Source organism: Theropithecus gelada, chromosome 16, assembly GCF_003255815.1.
Source record: "Theropithecus gelada isolate Dixy chromosome 16, Tgel_1.0, whole genome shotgun sequence".
NCBI classification, from domain to species: Eukaryota; Metazoa; Chordata; class Mammalia; order Primates; family Cercopithecidae; genus Theropithecus; species Theropithecus gelada.
The window spans coordinates 15,328,810-15,349,685 of record NC_037684.1 but is presented as its reverse complement, the minus strand read 5'-3'; the positions used below and the strand labels follow the sequence as shown (position 1 = coordinate 15,349,685).

The 20,876-nt window shown below is 48.7% G+C and overlaps 1 protein-coding gene across 5 annotated transcripts in view; it reads right to left on the bottom strand.

Annotated features, from left to right (window-relative positions):
- Positions 1–20,876, bottom strand: part of RNF43 (ring finger protein 43) — a 66,650-nt gene that overhangs the window by 5,695 nt on the left and 40,079 nt on the right. For 4 of the 5 annotated variants that reach the window (XM_025361219.1, XM_025361218.1, XM_025361220.1 and 1 more), the window contains 6 exons: positions 11,435–11,557; positions 3,931–4,005; positions 3,680–3,811; positions 2,940–3,044; positions 1,064–1,225; positions 430–532 (listed from right to left, as the gene is read on the bottom strand). In XM_025361219.1, coding sequence (XP_025217004.1) covers positions 430–532; positions 1,064–1,225; positions 2,940–3,044; positions 3,680–3,811; positions 3,931–4,005; positions 11,435–11,557 — 700 coding nt within the window. The remainder of the gene's footprint in view (positions 1–429; positions 533–1,063; positions 1,226–2,939; positions 3,045–3,679; positions 3,812–3,930; positions 4,006–11,434; positions 11,558–20,876) is intronic. The other variant, XM_025361221.1, reaches the window with a different exon arrangement.

Sequence of the window (20,876 nt, the reverse complement as noted above, 5' to 3'; positions counted from 1 at the left end):
GTCAGGAGTTTGAGACCAGCCTGACCAACATGAAGAAACCCCATCTCTACTAAAAATACAAAATTAGCGGGGTATGGTGGTGCATGCCTGTAATCTCAGCTACTTGGGAGGCTGAGGCAGGAGAATCGCTTGAACCCAGGAGGAGGAGGTTGCAGTGAGCCGAGACTGCACTCACTATTGCACTCCAACCTAGGCAATGAGAGCGAAACTCCGTCTCAAAAAATATAAACAAACAAACAAACAAATAAATTTACATTGTGAATGACCCTTCACCTCAAGTGAGGCACTCTGGAGCAGTGTACAGCCTATACAACTATGGTGGCAGTTCTGCTTTCTCGCCAGCTTCACGGCTGCAACCCTTTCCCAAAGGGAAGCCACATTCTAGATCTGTCTGCCTACACATGGGGGAGCCCTTGGCCCACCTCCTACCTATGATGTTGAACATGCAGAGGGGGCAAGTCCGATGCTGATGTAACCACGGGTCCACGCAGTTACGATGGAACTCATGGAGGCAGGAAATGACCCGTAGCTCCTAGAGAAAAAGAGGGGGTCCAAACCAAAGGTTTCTGTAGCCATAGGAATTGCCAGGAATCAGAACATCCCCCAACTCCCTTAGGCCTCTCCTTCTTGCTATTATCTACTTGTAAAAGACCTCACAGTAGAATAGGAATGGTATGAACTTTGGTATCACATAGACCTGGATTTTGCACTGAGCTGCATGACTTTGGGCAAGTTTCTTAACAGACAGTTTTCTGCTGTAAAATGAAGATAAATGAATCGAACCCCACCCTTCATTGCCATGGGTCTAAAATGAGATAATGCATCCAAAGCACCACTGCAGCCTGGCACGTGGTACACTCTCAACAAAAAATAGTGCTCTTTCACTGGAAGGTCAGAAAAGTGACCAAACCTCAGGCTGGTCCCTGATCTCTGCCTCATGCAGGATACATGGGGAAACAGATGTAGCCAGGGTACCCATACCAGACCCTAGGCCTGCCCACCCCTCCCCCAGCTTCAATCTCCCCAGGCTGGTCATGGAGGTGAATCACAAGACCTGCCTTACCTGCCCCTCAGAGAACTCCTCCAGACAGATGGCACACACAGGGGCTGAGCTGCAGCTGCTCCCTGAGTCTGGCCACTCACCCTGGGCCTGTCTGCAGCTGGCCTGGTACCTCCTGGTGGCCAGCTGGCTGATGGCCCAGGCTGTTCTCTGCTGAAGTGGATCCTGGGAAGAGGAATGAGGCTCAGATTGGGGCATGTCAGATTGGGGCATGGGCTCCCCTTCCCTCCCTCTCTAGACCCCAGCTTGGACTCCGTTCCCAGTCACTCAGGTAGATTACATGGCCAGTTGAACATCCTTGGGAGTTCGTCTCCTCGGAGCTCATATGTGGCTCTGCCAAGCATGCCAAGCCCTCCCAAAACTAGCCGGGTATGGTGGTGCAGGCCACCCACCTGCTTATACCATTAGCTTTTCTTCCTTTGATGACCCATGAGAAACTTTTTATCCAACTGCTGCTTGACATTTCAACTTGGATATCTAATAGGCATTTCAAACTTACATGCCTCATCCTATTAACCATGGGTTAATCTCCGACCACATACCTGTCTTCCCCGTCTTCCCCATTACAGCAAATAGCAATTCCATTCTTTTAATTGCTCAGGCCAAAAATCTTGGTGCCATCCTTGAGTCCTTTCACACCCCACAATCAATCCATTACTAAATCTGTTGGCTTGGCCTTCAAAATGTACCCAGAACCTAACTATTGCTCATCACTTTAACTGCCACCTTCCTAATCCAAGCTACCATTATTGTCACCTGGATTCCTGCAATAGCCTCTTAGCTGGTGTCTCTGTTTCCAGCTTTGCTTCCCTGTAGTCTATTCTCATTACAACAGCAAGAATGATCATATTAAAACTTCAGTCAGATCGTGATGCCCCTTCTCTCACAACACTCCAGTGGCTCCTGTTTCACCCACAGTAAAAAATAAATGGCCTCAACAGTCCAATATAACTGGGCCCCCATCAGCTACTCTGCCGTCTCACTCTGTTCCAGTCACAGCCTTCATGCTGTTCCTCAGATACACCAGACACATTTCTGCCTTAAGGCCTTTGCATTTACTGTTCTCTCTGCCTGGATCCCTTTCTCCTCAGATACCTGCACAGATCACTCCCTCTCCCATTTAGGATCTTTGCTGCAATGCCATCTTCTCAATGTGGCCTTCCCTGGACTTGATTTTAAAAATGAACCCTGTTCTGGCCGAGCGCGGAGGCTCACGCCTGTAATCCCAGCACTTTGGGAGGCCGAGGCGGGTGGATCACGAGGTCAAGAGATTGAGACCAGCCTGGCCAACATGGTAAAACCCTATCTCCACTAAAAATACAAAAATTAGCTGGGCATGGTGGCGCACACCTGTAGTCCCAGCTACTCACAAGACTGAGGCAGGAGAATTGCTTGAACCCAGGAGGTGGAGGTTGCAGTGAGCCGAGATCATGCCACTGCACTCCAGCCTGGGCGATAGAACAAGACTCTGTCTCAAAAAAAAAAAAAAAAATTAACCCTATTCCCTTGCATTCCCTTCCCACTTTGCTGTCAGCATTATCATTTTTTCTCCATAGTACACACCACCATCTAAAACATTATAGATTTTACTTATTTAGTTTGTTTATTGTCTGTTTTCTCCCTCTAGAATAAAAGCTCTTTGAGGGTAGGGTTTTTTTCATCTTGTTCACTGTACTACCCTCAGCACCTGGTGTACTTTTTGAATGTTTGAGTAATATAAGGAGAGGCTGCTGGAAATCAACAAAGACAGATGCTGGGGTATTTCAATGTAAATGGTTTCATAGGTATAAAGGTGCCTTCCTCACGTACTCCTTCCTTCTCCCCACCCACCCACACACGCGCAGACGTTCACCACCACCAAAGACCCCACACTGCTCACCGGCCTGCTGTGGCGGGGGCGGCACCGGATGCGCAGCACCGAAGCCAGGATGATCACAAAGATGGTGCCCACCACTGTCAGAAGGATCCACACATCATAATCTGGCTGGGGAGTGAGCAGAGAGGGAAAGGGCCTTACTTCCAGGAGGAGAAGAGAAGGTCGTACTTCCAATTCGGGAGGAAACACAGAGGCCCGGGAGGCACATAGCTAGCTGGAGGTTCCCTTGAGTCCTCCATCTGAGGGGATAGGGAGGAACCTGCAAGTGGGATTAGGTGGGCCCTCCCTACCCAAGGGCACTCAGAGTGTCTTCCGGATGTCAGCTGGGAGAAGTACTATCTCAAAACCCATGTGCTTGGGGAAAAAAGAGAAAGGGACCCCTCTGCAAGGTGGGAGTTTCTTGCCAGTGAGCAGCTGGAAGAGGTTCTTGGCCAGTAGAGAAGCCCCAACCAGGGCTCGTGGATCAGGGGACCAGGGTTTCATTCTGGCTCTGCTATTCCATGCCATGAAGCCACAGAGCTGTAAAGAACTTTAGAACTCATCTGTCCTGATCTGTTCATTCTGTAGGTGAGGCCCAAAGATGGGGAAAACTTGCCCAGAGGCACACAGCTGATGGATGAAGTTGGACTGGAGGGTTTCCAGGATCTCTCTCAGCTCCAGGAGTCTAAGGGCTTTTGGTGGGAGTTGCCACAGGACAAAGTAGGGATAGTGCAGGGCAAGGTCTGGAGGTCTAGTGTGCTTACCCAGGCTGGGGGCTCCTTCAGCTCGATCCTCACATGGGCCTTTTGGTTCTTGTACACAAACTCCATCAGCTTCTTAGCGTCATTACCCCAGATCAACACCACTGGCCAGGTCAGCCCCAGCGGCTGCTGCAGCTACAGGGAGAAAGTGCCCACAGGGCTGCTGTGACTTCTCCCTGCCCTTCCCTCTCCCCTGAGAGCTTTATCTTCCTCCATCCGGCCCCCTCCTTGAACACGCAAATGTCCCTGGGTACCTGCTCAGCAGCAGCTCGATCCTCAGTGATGTCAAAGAGGACAGCACTGGCTCCTCGCTCACCCGCCATCCGGGCCTGCAGAGGCACACAGTAGAGGTTGGGCTAAGGTCAGGGAAGGATAGAGCCCACCCACGGTCTAGCCTCACCCCTCACACATCTATCCCTTCCTAGGATTTTGCCCACACCACACCTCTGCACACTCATATCTACCTATGCAAGGCATCAGTGGGTCTAGGATCTCCTCTTCTGCCTCCTGAGCTCACTCAGGTCCCCACTGCCTTCAAGGGATAATATCTAGTTTTTCCTTTTGTAATAGAACAAATCCTTAAGGGGGGTTTACAGGGTGCCAGGTGGTGGACCTGGCTCTAGGACAAAAGACAAATAAGACACAGCTCCTGTCCTCAGGGTACAATCAGCCTGCCTTCACTAAGAGGTGTGAGCACCAAGAGCAGGAGTGACCTGCACCCCTTAGAAGGAGAAGAGAGAGGAGGAAGGGGACAGCAGAGAAGTAGAGCTCTCCTTCAGAGGGAGCTGGGCTTTCCAGGGCCCAGCCCTGCCTGCAGGGCATCTCCCCAGCTCAGGCAAAGGTCTAAGAGCCTGGGACAGCACTCTCACCCAAGGCCGCCATCACAAAGCCCCAGTCTCAGCCCATCTCATGGGCTCCCTCTCCCTGCCACACTCTACTTTGCCGAGTCCTTCTCTGGCTCCAATTCAAGGACTTAGAGGAGTCCCTGTCCAGTGATTTATCTTTTGTCCTCTCCCTTAGGGCAGCATTAGAGACAAAAGTGGGGAGGGACTCGAAGGGCTAGTCCCAGATCAACACCACTGGCCAGGTCAGCCCCAGCGGCTGCTGCAGCTACAGGGGAAAGTGCCCACAGGCACACGTGCATGTTCACCAAAGGCTCCAAGAGCCAGCTTGAGGAAGCAGAATCTAGCCAACCAGGCAGAACAGATAGCAGCGCCAGAAAGAGAACAAAAAGCAGGAATCCAGGGGGTGTGCGTGGGGAGGGGAGTAAGGAAAGGAAGATAAGAGCTAAAGGTGGGGGGAGGGGGGAGGCACAACAGCAAACAACTAACAGGCACTGTGAGGAGTTGCTCCTGGCCTTGGCCTGGGGCCTCCCAGCCCAGCACAGCCACCCTCCAGCCTTCCTCCCTAGGGCAAAGGTTCATCTTCTAATGGCGTCAGGCTGTGATTTTACATCCCTGGGCACTGCCCCCACCCTCCAAAGTCTCTGGGGTCTTCCCACAGGCATTGAAGGAGTTAACCCTCCTGCAAGTAGTGGTGGCAGCAAGAAGAGCCAGTGCTGGGACTTACTCACAGGCTCAGCACTTTGATCTCTGCCTGTCTTCCCAGGGAGAGCCTGTCAGGGCAGGTCTCCTGCCAGGCAGGCTGGGAGCAGCTCCTTTCCTTGCTCCAGCTCCCTGCTCTCCACTCCCCAGACAGTGGCAGGGCCCAGGGGGCCACTCAGAGCCCACGGCCTGCAGGCAGAGGAGACACTCAAGTGGGGCCCCATTTTAGTCAGGAGGGTAACTTTCCTTCCTCCCCCAGGAGCTAGGCCCAGCCTAGGGCCCAGGCTTACCAGGCTAATTGACTGGAAATTCACAGGACCCGTCAATTCCAGAATGGAAGTGCTGAAGGAGTTGAGAGGTTCGTGGCTTCCGTCTTCCCTACTCACTTCCTCCCAGGAAGTCCACCCCATCTAAGCTACTCCAGGCAGGTAGAGACTTTCCAATCTTCAGAGCCCTCCTAACAAGGGTATGGGAGAAGTACCAGGGGAAAAGGAATCCCTGATAGGGAACCCTATTGGTGATCTCCTATTCCAGGGATTTGGCCAAAGGACAGGAGAGGTCACCCCAGTAGTCACAGAATTGGGACTCCCAGGCCTCGGTTTTCACATCCCTAGAACAAGACCCTGGACCTACCCTGGCCTGGAAGAGCATGAGGAAGGGCAAAGATTTTCTTCTTTGGAGATTTTGTTATTTCCCTTCCCCTCTCTCTTTGAAGAATTGGGGTAGGAACAGTGGAAGGCAATTACTGTGACATTCAAACACTCCAGCCCATTACAGCCCATAATTACAAAGTTGTAAAAGTGATCAAAGAGCCCAGAGCATTGGCCAACAGGGGAAAACAAACAGGACTTTCAGGCAGTGGGTCCCTGTGTCCAGAATTCTAGGAATAAAAAGCAAGATTTGGGACAGGTAGCAGTCCAATCTAGGGCTATCTATGCCTCCTGTCCACCTGCAGGAGAAAGTAAGTGGAGGCAAAAAGGAAAAAAAGTACTTCTTTGGGGACTGGAATTTGGAAAGCAGAGAGAGGATAGGCAGGCGGACAGGAAGGCAGTTTTAGAAAGAATCCAGAGAGCTCTTTGGAAGCTTCAGAGTTGGCCAGCCCTAGGGGCAGCAGGCAAGGCTGCCACAGCCTCTAGCAACGGGAGCCATTACAGAGAGAACAATGTGAGTGAGTTGGCAATTCTGCCTCTTACTTGCAGGACTCACTGGTCAGCTGCTGCATTTCTCTGGGCCTTAGATTTTCCTCTCCAGACAAGAGTCCCTATATATTTTCTGCTCATCAAAACTGAAACACCTACCGTGCCCAGGCCACCAAGCCAGGAAAAGCCAGGCCCTCCAAAACAGCTCATAATATAGTTGTGGAGACAAGGCAAATACATAAAGCTATAACGCTGATAATAATATTCTAGAGCACAAAGGAATAGAAACAGAGGTTTCCACACCTTTTTTCACTCCAGAAGGCTCTCCCCTCTACTATCCCCTCCACCAACACACACACACACAATCTGGCACAAATGTTCAATATAGAAAGCAGATAAAAGTGAGGCTGCTTACTTTGAGGTAGGGGTGGGGACAGGAAGGACCTTTGGCCTCTCCCTCCACCCATCATGTGCCTCCCTGAAACCTAGACTTAGCATTAGACGGTGTTGAAAGCATGCACAGACACCCTACCTGCTGGAGGCATGCCCCCAGGGAGGGATTTCTGCTCCTACTGGGCTGGCTGGGCCTGGGCTGGTCAGGAAAGATTCGGTAGCAAAGGTGAGATTCCTCTGGGCTTGAAAGTGAAGGATGAAAGGAAGGAGAAGGAATATAACCTTTGTTGAGATCCAGTGACCAGATTGCCTAGGGTTGAATCCTGGCTCTGATACCAACTATTAACAGTGAGACTTGGGGCAAGTCACTTCACTACTCTGTGTTTTGTTTTTTTTTTTTTTTCTGTAAACTGGGATAATAACAGGACCTAATCCATAGGGTTGTTATGAGGACTACATAAACGAATCCACACAAAGCATTTATAATAGTGCCTGGCACATGGTGTTGCTTAACTATTAGTTACTATTATATCAACTATTATCATTATTGTTATTATTGTTGAGATAGAGTCTCACCCTGTTGCCCAGGCTGGAGTGCAGTGGCGCAATCTTGGCTCACTGCAATCTCCACCTCCCAGGTTCAAGAGATTCTCCTGCCTCAGCCTCCCAAGTAGCGGGGATTACAGGCATACGCCACAAGGCCTGACTAATTTTTTTTTTTTTTTTTGAGACAGAGTCTTGCTCTGTCGCCAGGCAGGAATACAGTGATGTGTGGTGTGATCTCGGCTCACTGCAACCTCCGCCTCGTGGGTTCAAGTGATTCTCTTGTCTCAGCCTCCCGAGTAGCTGGGACTACAGGCGTGCGCCACCACACCCAGCTAATTTTTGTATTTTTAGTAGAGACGAGGTTTCACCATGTTGGCCAGGCTGGTCTCAAACTCCTGACTTTGTGATCTGCCTGCCTCGGCCTCCCAAAGTGCTGGGATTACAGGCATGAGCCACCACACCCAGCTCTTATGTCAACTATTATTAATACTACATGTTTCCTACATGTGATTTCATTTACTCCTCAACTCTATAAGACAGTCATCAGCCCCACTTCTGAGTTGGGAAACTGAGCCTCAGAGAAACTGAATAATTTCCCCAGGGTTACCAACTGAGAAGCAGTGGAGGCAGAATTTGCACCCAGGACCTCAGCCTTCAGAATGCCTGTTCTTTACTACCAGGTAGTGGCCTCCATGGTAAGAGAGGCAGGGCTTGCACCCATCTGCTTTTCTCCAGATCTAGCTCCTTCTAGCAGGCAAAAGGCCAGTGCACGAGTTCAGGCATAAGGTGATAAGACTCCGGCTTATCACCAGGATGGCTGTGGAGCTGCTAATAAAGAAACAGAAACCAATCTGGGTGACTGGACAGAGGGTGGAGGGGGTAGTGGGGTGGTGACAAGAATGGAAGCCTCCAGAAGAATTATGGTGAGGGTTTCAGAAAAGAATAAGCGAGAAAACAAATGGAAGGAAAAATACCCCAACCTTGTTAACTACAAAAGCACGGAATGATGATGCCAATGATGATGACGGTAATGATAATTGCAATCATTTATTGAGTGGTTACCATGTACGTGGCATGGGGCTAAAAGCTTCCATCTGTACTGTCTCATTAAATCCTCCTAACTACTTATAAGTCCCATTATTATTCCCCTTTTACAGATGAGGAAATAGAGGCTTAGAGAGGTGAGCTAAAAAAGTCCAGGTCACACTGAGGGGAAGTGGAGGAGCCAGGCTCCAAGCCCAGGGCTATCTGGCTTGAGAGCCCCAGCTCTGTCATTGGTGACAATACCATTGGCACCAATAGGAAAAGCCAAAGCAGAGCTTCAGGGGATCAGTGGTTTCCAAATTCTTCCTCCCCTAAGACCCCATCTTTCCCTTATACCTCTCATGAGTCACATTTTAAGAAAAACAGATGTTCGGCTGGGAGCAGTGGCCCATGCCTGTAATCCCAGCACTTTGGGAGGCCAAGGTAGGCAGAACTCTGGAGGTCAGGAGTTTGAGACCAGCCTCGCCAACATGGTGAAACCCTGTCTCTACTAAAAATACAAAAATTAGGCTGGGCATGGTGGCTCATGCCTGTAATCCCAGCACTTTGGGAGGCCGAGGCAGGCAGATCACAAAGTCAGGAGTTTGAGACCAGCCTGGCCAACATGGTGAAACCTCGTCTCTACTAAAAATACAAAAATTAGCTGGGTGTGGTGGCAGGCACCTGTAATCCCAGCTACTTGGGAGGCTGAGGTAGAGAACGGCTTGAACCCCGGAGGCGGAGGTTGCAATGAGCTGAGACCGCGCCACTGCACTCCAGCCTGGGCGACAGAGCGAGACTCCGTCTCAAAAAAAAAAAAAAAAAAAAAAAATTACCCAGGCATGGTGGCACACAACTGAAATCCTAGCTATTCGAGAGGCTGAGGCAGGAGAATCACTTGAACCTGGGAGGCGGAGGTTGCAGTGAGCCGAGATGGAGCCACTGCACTCCAGCCTGGGCGACAGAGCAAGACTCTGTCTCAAAAGAAGAACAGATGTTCTACCAAACTAACTACATTTATTACTTACAATTTATTTTCTTATGAGATAACTTGTATTAACATGTTGAACTAATAGAATCCCGCCAAAACAAAACCAAGTATTTGAGGTAAGCCCGTGGAACCTCTGAAATATTGGAGGTAGCTCAAAGACTCACAGGCAAAGGTCTAGAGGTCCTGGGAGGTAGCAGGCCAGGGTGCAGCAGGCAAAAGAGAAGGCCCACAGCTGTGGAAAGGGGGCAGCCCCAGCCTAGCTCCCACCAATAGCAGCAAAGCTTCTCGGAACCCTTCTTCCCCCCCCACCATACACACACACACACACACACACTCACTATGTAATGTAGTACAGGCACTGGGAACTTGTTTACCAAATGAATAAATGAGTGCCATTTGCCCATATTTTGTAAGTTAAGAGAAATGAAACATCCAGAAGTAGGGCAGGTGCTGCAGCCTAACAACTCTACTGCCATGAAGGCTCACGGCCTTGCAGAGATGCCACACTCCCCAGCTCCTCCAAGTGCATCCTGACCCCCTGCTTCCCACTACCTCTGGAGTCCCCTTCCTTGTCAGCATGGCCAGGCCAGGTGAATATCTAAACCCACAATCAGAATCCTGCCCACATCCCTGCCTTCCATGGGATGAGGTAAGAATCCAGGTTGTTTCCTTGCCCCCAGAAGAACCAGGATATCCACAAGGGATCTGGGCCTGAGACAACAAGCTAGCACAAAGGCCGGGAGTGTCACTCTCCTCTCTTACCACCCTTGGGGGCATACCCATGTGTACCACACACAATCTAACTACACTCCACACATATATTCAGTTTTCCAGCTAGAAGGGAGGCCACAGATAGATTAAGCCTAGTTTGGAGAAACAGACAGGGTTGGATTCAAAGCTCAGCTCCATTCCTTCCTAATTGTGTCATCCAGCAAGTTACTTGACTTTTCTGATCTTCACTTGTCTCATACGTCAAATTGAGAATAATAATGCCTACCTTTCCTGGGATTGTTCTGAAAAGTGAATGAGATCATACATACAAAGAATCTGTCCCATGTCCACATGGCACATTGTGAGCACACAGAAAACAGTAACTGCTATTATTAGTTAAAGCAGGAGTCACAGGCAAAGGTCTAAAGGTCCTGTGAGGTAGCAGACCAGGGTGGAGCATAGCAAAAGAGAAGGCCCACAGCTGTGGAAAAGGGGCAGCCCCAGCCCAGCTCCTACCAACCATGGCCTGCAGCAATGTACTTTGCAGCTTTCTTCTAGAGAAACTGAAAATCTGAGGTTTTTTTTTTTTTGAGACGAAGTCCCGCTCTGTTGCCCATGCTGGAGTACAGTGGTGCGATCTCTGCTCACTGCAAGCTCCACTTTCCGGGTTCACGTCATTCTCCTGCCTCAGCCTCCCCAGTAGCTGGGACTACAGGTGCCTGCCAACATGCCTGGCTAATTTTTTGTATTTTTAGTAGAGACGGAGTTCCACTGTATTAGCCAGGATGGTCTCGATCTCCTGACCTCGTGATTCACCCGCCTCGGCTTCCTAAAGTGCTGGGATTATAGGCATGAGTCACCGTGCCTGGCGAAAACTGAGCTTTTATATAAACATTTTTAATTTTTAAATGTGGCAATTAAGTTACACATTGAAAAGTCACTGTGAGGGTTAAACACAACGTGTCTGCAAGCCAAACCCAGCTTATGGGCCACCAGTTTGCAATCTCAGGGGAAAATTGTGAACTTTTTAAGGGTGGGACAATGATTTCTATCTCTGCTGTTCTTGCACATGCTCAGTGTATATTTCTAAAAGAAGAAATTCCTTCAATTGACCCCTTCTTTGCTCTGGTGCAGAGCAGGGGAAGGGACTCAGGAACTCCCAAGTGACGGGAAGGAGGTGGGATGGGGAACATGCTGGGATGAAGGTCAAAAAGTCCTGCTGGTGCTAGTCAGAGGAGAAAGAACAGAGGTGTGAATTTCCACTTCTCTCAGACCAGTCATGGGTTAGGGAAACCCAAGGGAATCAGGTACATCACTCTTAGGAAACATGGGAACAAGAGAGCACAGGGTCTTCTCACAGCCCAGAGCTGGGTGAAGTTCTGGGTGTGTGTAGGGTGAAGTATGAGTCTACCTTGCTGGCCAGTGACAGGCAGGGGCGGGGGGCCCGTCGAGGACTCTCCAGCTTGACGATGCTGATGAATCCAGGCTCCAGATTGTCATCATCACTGGCATTGCACAGGTACAGGGGGTGGGACTGCAGAGAGAGACAGATTTGGGTTAGGGAGGCTTTAGGCAGCAGGAGTGAGCTGTGAGAGCCACACACCTCTCCATTGTTCTAGGGAGGTACCAGGCAGGTCTCTTGGTGCCACAAAAGAGTATGCCTTATGATTGGATTGCCTCATAGTAAGCTAGTGACCACTGTTTGTCACTTCAGAGATGGTGGGGCCAAGGACACAGGTAGTGGAGGCAGACAGGAGGGAGAGGGTGTCCCAGAGGGGGCCTAAATGAAGAGCTTGCTGCAAAGCAACTCTAACAACCTTCAACTCCAACAATCCTACTTTTCTAAACTAGCCAGATGCAGAGGGCTCCTCTCCTGGCCCCAGACTCTCTACCTCCTGATCCTCCTACCTGCTTCCCAAGCCCCAGGCTAAGAGAATATCCATGTGTGTCTGTATTGGTGCTTTCAGAATCCCCATGGACAGTCCTGGGTGCTGCTGGTGCCTCCTGCCCTCCTCGGGATGCCCCCGGGCAACTGTTGCCCTGTAGATTCCCATTTCTCAGGAGGCTGGGTCTTCTCACTCGGTGCTGCCTTGCTTCTCTCACTAGCCCCTTTTTTGCCTCTGCCCTGTGCCCATCCTGGGATCAAGCATGGTGTTGACAGAGAGGTGAGACTATCTTGCAATGAGGCTTGGCTAAGACATAAGCCTTAACAGCTCACTCTGGTCCCAGGAATGATGCCATGGAGGTGGAGCCAGCCCAGCCCATTTGCTCTAAGGGTATGGCAGATCCTGTTCAAGACCCTGTGCCTCTGAGCCCAGCTGGTGCTGAACAATGACCAAAGGAGAATGTGCCGACAGAAATCTGAGGCTCTCCTCATCAAAGGGATGAGACTGCCTTACTGTCTCTTTTCATTCATGGCGATTCGTACACCCATTTGAATCTAATTTTCCCTAAACAAAATGTCAGAGTGCGATGAGAACAAAGTATGACTTATTTGGCCCTGAAGAATCCTATGGGCCAGGGCCTCCTATATAGTAGAAACCCCACGTACCCTGGCAAGAAAGAGATTTCTTATTAGAGAGCTGCCCACACTTCCCCCTCTACTACTGTTGAAGTCTGGAGGACTTCCAGAAAGAACCGTCAGAGGAACCACAGAGAATCTTGAATTTATAAAGATGTTTATGAAGATAATGTCAATGATGGACTTAAAAGTGCACTTTCTGAAAGTACTGTGAGGCTATTTCCTCTCACTGTGTCACCGTGGTCCCTTGAACATAGTAGGTTCTCAATAAATATGTACTACCTTGCTTTGAATCAAAATCTCTGGGCAGTGGGTGTTGAAATAGGAGGGATTTCCATACTTGCTCCCAGAGTTTAAGGCCTACTAGTCTGGTAGTGAGCAAGGTTTAGTGTGGAAAAAAGGTTATTATGTGCCCCTGCCCCCAGAAAAAGGCTGGGGCATGAGGGTGGAGTTGTTCTCACATCAGTGAAGCTGTAGCCCCTGTCTCAACAAGCTGCATTAGTCTGTCCATGCGTCCATTCATTTCTTTGTTCTGCCAACACGGAAGGCCCCCTTGGTATCAGGCTCTGTCCAATGCAGTGAGGAGCTAATGATGAGTAAGAGAGGCTCCCTGCCTTAAAGCAGCTCAAAAGACAAGCATGCAACCACATTGTGATGTTACAACACAAGGGCCTACGGGAGGGCACAAAGGGGGGCAGCTAACAATACATATGGGAAGCAGAGCAGTTTTCACAAGAGGTGACTGGAGAGCTACCTTGAAAGGCTAACTAGGTATGTGTTCACCTCAGGGACCAATGAAAGGGAGTAGGGTTGGGGAGGCACATTCCTGGCAGAGGAAGCCACTGCACCAAGGAACGGAGGCCTGGCATGAGGCTGAGGTAGACTGTGGGCAGTGAGGTCTGGCATGAAAGGGAAGGCAGGACATGAGGCTGGAAGGATCCGCAAGAGTCAGGCCACAGAGCTGGGACCACAGATTTGCACTGGAGACCAATTTCTCTGAAGACTGTGGAGGACAGTCTGGTGTGGTGGGGAGTCCGAAGGCAGCTGCTCCACCAGAGCAGAAGATGGAGGCCTTCCCTGAGGAAGGACAAGTCGCAGCCACAGAAGGCTCTGCTCTGCTTGCTCCTCCACCCTCCCCACATGGTCCAGCCTTCTCCTGATGACTCCAAGATGCCACTCACTGACCAGAGGGCCACCTGGGAGAGGAAAGTCACTTTGGAGAAGCTCCTCCAGTGTGTCTGCAGATATTTAACTAGCACTCTTCCCCAGGTTTTAACAGGGAACCAGCATCTACAGCTCAGTGCTGCATTGTAGGACACCTCTGACAAGATGGAAGGGAAAAAAGACCTGGTGTGAGTCACCAAACTTGCCTGGTTCTGAATTGACAACTACGGAAGGAATGGAAGGAAATTAACCACCATTAAAGGCCTCTTGTGTGCCAGGGCGTTTGGACATTATTTCACTATAAGGTAGGTGTGATAGCCATTTTTAAAAATAATTATTTAATTTTTATGAGCACATAGTAGGTGTATATATTTATGGGATACATGAGATGTTTTGATACAGGCATGCAATGGGTACTAATCATATCATGGAGAACGGAATATCCATCTCCTCAAGCATTAATCCTTTGTATTATAGACAATTCAATTACAGTATTTTAGTTAGTTTTAAATGTACAATAAAATTATTGTTGACTATAGTCACCCTGTTGTACTATCAAATACTAGGCCTTATTCATTCATTGTAACTTTTTTTTTTTTTTTTGAGACGGACTCTTGCTCTGTAGCCCGGGCTGGAGTACAGTGGCCGGATCTCAGCTCACTGCAAGCTCCGCCTCCCAGGTTTGCGCCATTCTCCTGCCCCAGCCTCCGGAGTAGCTGGGACTACAGGCGCCCGCCACCTCGCCCGGCTAGTTTTTTATATTTTTTAGTAGAGACGGGGTTTCACCGTGTTAGCCAGGATGGTCTCGATCTCCTGACCTCGTGATCCGCCTGTCTCGGCCTCCCAAAGTGCTGGGATTACAGGCTTGAGCCACCGCGCCCGGCCACTTTTTTTTTTTTTTAACCCATTAACCATCTCCATCTCCCCACTACCCCATCACAGCCACTTGAAGAGAAGCTTGAGGCTGGGAGAAATCAAAGTCACGTAAGATTTGAATTCAACTCTGTCTGACTCCATTGTTGGAGCCATGGAGCTCCAAATGAACACAGCATCAACCCGCCATCCATCTCCATGCTAATGATAGTCAGGATGAGGGTGGTACAGTTTATATTTATTGGGTAAATACTGTGAGCCAGCCGGGCGCGGTGGCTCAAGCCTGTAATCCCAGCACTTTGGGAGGCCGAGACGGGCGGATCACGAGGTCAGGAGATCGAGACCATCCTGGCTAACACGGTGAAACCCCGTCTCTACTAAAAAATACAAAAAAAAACTAGCCGGGCGAGGCGGCGGGCGCCTGTAGTCCCAGCTACTCGGGAGGCTGAGGCAGGAGAATGGCGTAAACCCGGGAGACGGAGCTTGCAGTGAGCTGAGATCCGGCCACTGCACTCCAGCCTGAGCGACAGAGCCAGACTCCGTCTCAAAAAAAAAAAAAAAAAAAAAAAAAAATACTGTGAGCCAATGATTGTTCTATGCACTTTTTCATATTAACTCTTTTCATCCTCATAACAACACTATCAGGTAGAGATTTTTATTGTCCCCGTTTTAAAGATGAGGAAACTGAGGCACTAAAAGGTTAAATAACATGCCCAAGATTACACAGCTAGTAAGTGGTAGAGATTAGAAAAAAAAAGGAAAGTAGTAGTAGGATAAGGTTAAAAAAAATTTAAGAACAATTTACATTTTATTTTGAAAACATGATACCTTCCCTGAACTCATTTACTAAGAAAATTTATCTTACTAAAGCATAAGGGCCCAAATACAAGTCCCTAAAATGTTGATGGTGACCCCTGGGATTCTTGGACCCTCTTCTCTTTTCACTTTTCTTCCTTTTTTTTTTTTTTTTGAGACAGAGTCTCGCTGTGTCGCCCAGGTTGGAGTGCAGTGGCGCAATCTCGTCTCACTGCAACCTCCACCTCCTGGGTTCAAGTGATTCTCCTGCCTCAGCCTCCCAAGTAGCTGGGACTACAGGTGCCTGCCACCATGTCTGGCTGATTTTTGTATTTTTAGTAGAGATGGGGTTTCATTATATTGGTTAGGTTGGTCTTGAACTCCTGACCTCATGGTCTGCCCGCCTCGGCCTCCTAAAGTGCTGGGATTACAGGCATGAGCCACCGCGCCCGGCCCCCTCTTTTCACTCTTGATGTGTTCTCTGGGTGACTGCAGCCAATCCCATGGCCACGGTGCCCACACAGAGGTCAGTGATTACATATGTCTTGGTCTTCTCTTGAGTTCCAGACCCTTAAGTCTAACAGCCCCCTAGACATTTCTACCTTAATAATCTTAAATAGAACACCTCAAACTCGGCATGTTCAAGACTGAAATCATTCTATCCCCAAAACTGCTCCTCCAGTGTTTGCTGTCTTAGGGATTGGAACCACCATCCATCTATTACCCAAGCGAGTTGTTGTCCTCCTAGCCTCCATCTCCTTCACCCCACTCCAACCACCAATATCCAATCAATCACCAAATTCTAACAATTCTACCTCCTAAATATTTGTCTTATTTTATTCTTTCTTCCATTCTTACTATCGCTATTCTAATCCAGGCCACCATCACTGCCAACCCTATTTACTGACATAACCTACTCCCTAGGGTCACTTCATCCCATTCAGTTCTCTATATTGCAGCCAAAGTGGTCTAAAATGCTAACTTGAGCATGTTACTCTTCTACTTACAGCTCTTACAAGGCTCCTCAGAGCTCCTGATATAAAGTCTGTACTCTTAAACATAGCTTAAAAGGCTCTGCCTGGTCTGGGCCCTGCCGCATGGCTTAACATTCCCTTCCTATATCTCTTCCCGCCTTGTGACCTATGTTCCAGAAATAATAACTTGTTTCATTTCCCTAAACACCTTTGACACTTGCTGCTCTGTCCGGCATTTCCCTAATCACACACTTACCCCACAGCATTGTAATTGTCAGCTTACTTCCCTCTCTTCTCCAGATGATGACTGAGTCTAGCCTGCCCCCCACTGCCTGTTACTTTGTGGGCACTCAGTATTTGTTGATTAAATGTTGAAAGTCTACAACCAGATAATTGACGATAGTTAACTATGAAGACAAGACAGAGCACACCCAAATCCTGATAATGGTTGCTCTGGGAGAGGAATTTGAGAGGGGGTAGTAAAGAGGGACTTTGGTGTTTTGCTTTGAATACTTTGATCACAGGATAATACATGAGATTTGAGTTTTGTTTTTTGCTGTTGTAGAATAAAAAGGAATGACAGCTATTTATATTTTGTTCCATGTCTTTTCCCTCCTTCCCTTCCAAGGAGATGGCTTCACCTTCTATTTCCTTGCCTCAGGGGCATTTGCCAAAAGCAAATGTTGTTTAAAGTCCTCCCTTCCTGGCTTTTGCAGAAAAAACTGAACTCACTGAGGAAGTATGAGTGTCCTGAAGGCAGAAGGGCCTGTGGTGAAGGGAGGGGTCAAAGTCTCAGAACCGGGAGGGCAGGAAGGAGGGGTCTGGAGCCAGTGTGAGGGGTCTGGAGCCAGGCTGAGTAGTGGGAAGCTGCAGCCTGTGCCCCAGAAGCAGTGGGTCCCTGGAGAAGGACTGAGTACTAGACCCCAGGAGGCTGGGCCCTGGGAGAGATGATGTGCCTGCGTGGATTTCAAGGGAATGCCTGTGATTGGACAAGGAACGTATCTGTGGTGGCCAGCATGGATAAATGTCAGAGGGGTCCCTTGGATATCTTGGTTTTCTTAAAACTCTGGGACTTTTGTTCTACTCTGGGAGGAGAAGTGCCTCTGAAAACAAATGTCTACACAGCTAATGGGATAGGACCTTGGTGTTAGATTTGATAAAAAGAAAATAAAGTAACATGATCTTTCTAGTACAATCATATCTGTGGCATGACAATCACACTCATTATATTTTTGTATGGTTTGACTCTTTTACAATGACAGCTGTTCAAGTATTCTCAAATTAAAAACAAATAATAGCCATTTGAACTAGGACTCAGTTCAGCACCTAGCAAGAAAGACAGCATCGGCATTCCTTGGGTATAACACAGGGGCTGTCTTTGCCCTTCCTCCAAGGAATTTTTAGCCAGGAGGCGGGTTCTTGAGAAAACAGATGCAAATACATTTGTTTCCTTGGAATGCAAGGTCTCCTAATCACGAAGATGCAAACATGATTTCTACACTGGGCCACCTGTCCCCTCAGTGACACCAGGGGGTCAAGAGAAATGAGCTTGCCTGATTTGAGAAGGGTGTGGTTGTGGAGGGCTTAGAGAAACTTGGTGAATTTGACTTCCTCAAAGGCCAGGAGTTAGGACACCCCTGTCTCACAGGCTGCCATGAGGGGCAAATTAAGAGGCACTTGCTTTCAAGCATGAGTTAGGTCATTCTGACTCAGAATTCAGCTTTGCATACACATTTTTTACCCTCTGTGTAAAGATACGTGAACTGTCCTTTGGTGGTATGTGTTGTATTTCATATTCCTGAGTCTATTCTCCCTCTGTCCTCCTTATTTGTTCTGATTTTTTCCCCTCCCTCCCAAGACAGACCTAGGGTTCAAATTCTGACCCCATAATTTACTTGTGTGACCTTAGGCATGTTAATCTTTCTGAGCCTCATATTGCTCATCTTTGGAATGGGAACAAAAATGCTTCGTGTAGACAGGAGATAATGGATAGAAGTGCCTAGCACAAAGCCTGACGCTTAGTAAGTGCTCACTTAATGGCAGCTGTTTTTATTACTGCATCTATAATAATAAAGTCCCTTCTTATTCCTGGAAGGGACAAGGCCTTTTCTGAACTTCCCCCTTCTTTGGTAATCAACAGTGCCTCTAAATGCCAGTGTTCGGCAAGGCACAGTCTGGGACAGCTCATTATCCACAGTCACTTCCCTCCTGTTCTCAGACCTCCAAACCTCACTGAACAAGCTCTTCCAGTTCTCAGCCTGCCTCCTTCCCATGAAGGAAGCCATGTGATCTCATTACCTCCTCACAAAGGGCATTTCAGGGCTCAACTGGGCCTGGAACTTAATGCTGGTCTCCCTTTATCCATGGCATCTCCTCCTCTTTGGGTGTGTGCTTCTGCAAGCAATTCTTTACTGTCTCCTGTTTCCCGGGCACTCTCCTCCCCCTCCCTGCCACCGACCTCTGCTGCAATCCTCTCTTAGTTCTCTGATTCCACGTACAGACCTTCAACTAGGCCTTGGACAGGTAACTTTACTGCTTGCTACAATTTTGCCTTTGTAATCAAGAACATTGGCCAGGCATCAAAGGCATCATTCTCCCCATTTCCTCTTTTCAGATTTTACAATCATCCTTTCCTGCGCAACCTCCATTACCCGAACTTTTATCTTAGGTAGGAGGACACACCGGCATCATAAAGTAAAGCTCCTGCAGATATGGGGGTGGGAAAAAAACAGGTTGGCCTGAAGTTGCTGCTTCCGAATCCCAGCACCAGAATAGGCCCACCACTGAGGCCCAGCTTAGTCACCTTGCCTTGTATTGAAGGGAGTCAAGGCTCACATCTACAGGTTAGATCCTAATGGTTATTGTTCAGGGCTTAGATTTGGGAACCTCAAGACCTCTTTCAAAACCTTATATAAACTTGTCACTATCTCTTCGGGATGACTGAGTTTTTCCATGAATCAAGTTGGGAGGCTGGGGAATTGTCAAGAGGAGTTTCTCTTTGTCTATTTATTTTATTTTACTCTCTTTATTTTTGAGACAGGGTCTTGCTCTGTCACCCAAGCTGGAGTGCAGTGGCACAGTCTCAGCTCACTGCAGCCTCAACCTCCTGGGCTCAAGCAATCTTCCTGTCTCAGCCTCCCAAGGTGCTGGGACTATAGGCATGCCTCACCAGCCTGGCTAATTTTTGTATTTTTTGTAGAGACAAGGTTTCACCATACTGCCCAAGCTGGTCTCGGACTCCTGGGCTCAAGTGATCCTCCTGCCTTGGCCTCCCAAAGTGCTGGGATTACAAGCATGCTATCTATTTTTAAAAAATTATTCTACAAGAAAAGTGTATTCCTGCTTCCTGTAATTTTTTTAAGCTACGAAAGAAAATAATGTTGGTGGGGAGGGTGAAGCATAACCTTGGGCCACCTGATGGTAGTGCACACTAGCAGGGCATGGATGAAGAGGCTGCCATGATTTCTCACTTGATTCAGGAAACCTCCCTGGGGACACAGGGGTGCTGGTGAGCAAGAGAGCTGACAAGATAGAACTGAAATGATGTTCCGGAATCTAACAGGAAGCAGGGTGGCAAAATCTGAGGGAAAAACTGAGCTCACTGAAACTCCGGTTTGGGGCTCTGCGTATCATAGGCCCTTAGCGTTTGGTGAAAGAATGAGTAAAACTTGATTTGAATCCAGTTGCCATGTGGTTTATAAAAAGAGATGTAAATTGCTAACAGCTGAGCCTGGTTCACACCCATAATGGACCTTCAGAATTTGTCTTTTACAGCTGAAGAAAGCAAGACTCAAGTAACAGATTGCCCACCTAGTTGAAGTTAGTTAACCTAGTTAACACCTAGTTAAAGGAGGTTGAGGTCCCCTAAATTCAACCCCACACTGCCTCCGGGTATGCACGCTGGGGAGGTGTTCTGTGGCATGGTAAACATTAGGTGAGTACTGTAATATAATGCCTGGGATCACAGTGGAAGGCTTCAGGGTCCCCATTTCTAGAATTTTCAAACCTGAATCATTCTTAACAAGGCAGAAGCAGGATCTGTCTGTTCCTTGTGCTCTGCCTCCAAGCCTCAGCTTCCTTCCTCTCCTCTAGGGTTTATCTCATCTCCTCTCCTAGCCACAACAAAGGCAGCCAGGCAGGGCGCGGTGGCTCAAGCCTGTAATCCCAGCACTTTGGGAGGCCGAGACGGGCAGATCACGAGATCAGGAGATCAAGACCATCCTGGCTAACACGGTGAAACCCCGTCTCTACTAAAAATACAAAAAACTAGCCGGGCGAGGTGGCGGGCGCCTGTAGTCCCAGCTACTTGGGAGGCTGAGGCAGGAGAATGGCGTGAACCTGGGAGGCAGAGCTTGCAGTGAGCTGAGATCTGGCCACTGCACTCCAGCCTGGGCGACACCGTCTCAAAACAAACAAACAAACAAACAAACAAACAAAAAACAAAGGCAGCCAGACCCAGACGCTGCTCAGAGACACTTTCCCAGTGAAACGTCCCTGTTGGTTTAGGATGAGAAAGGTGTGTCCTG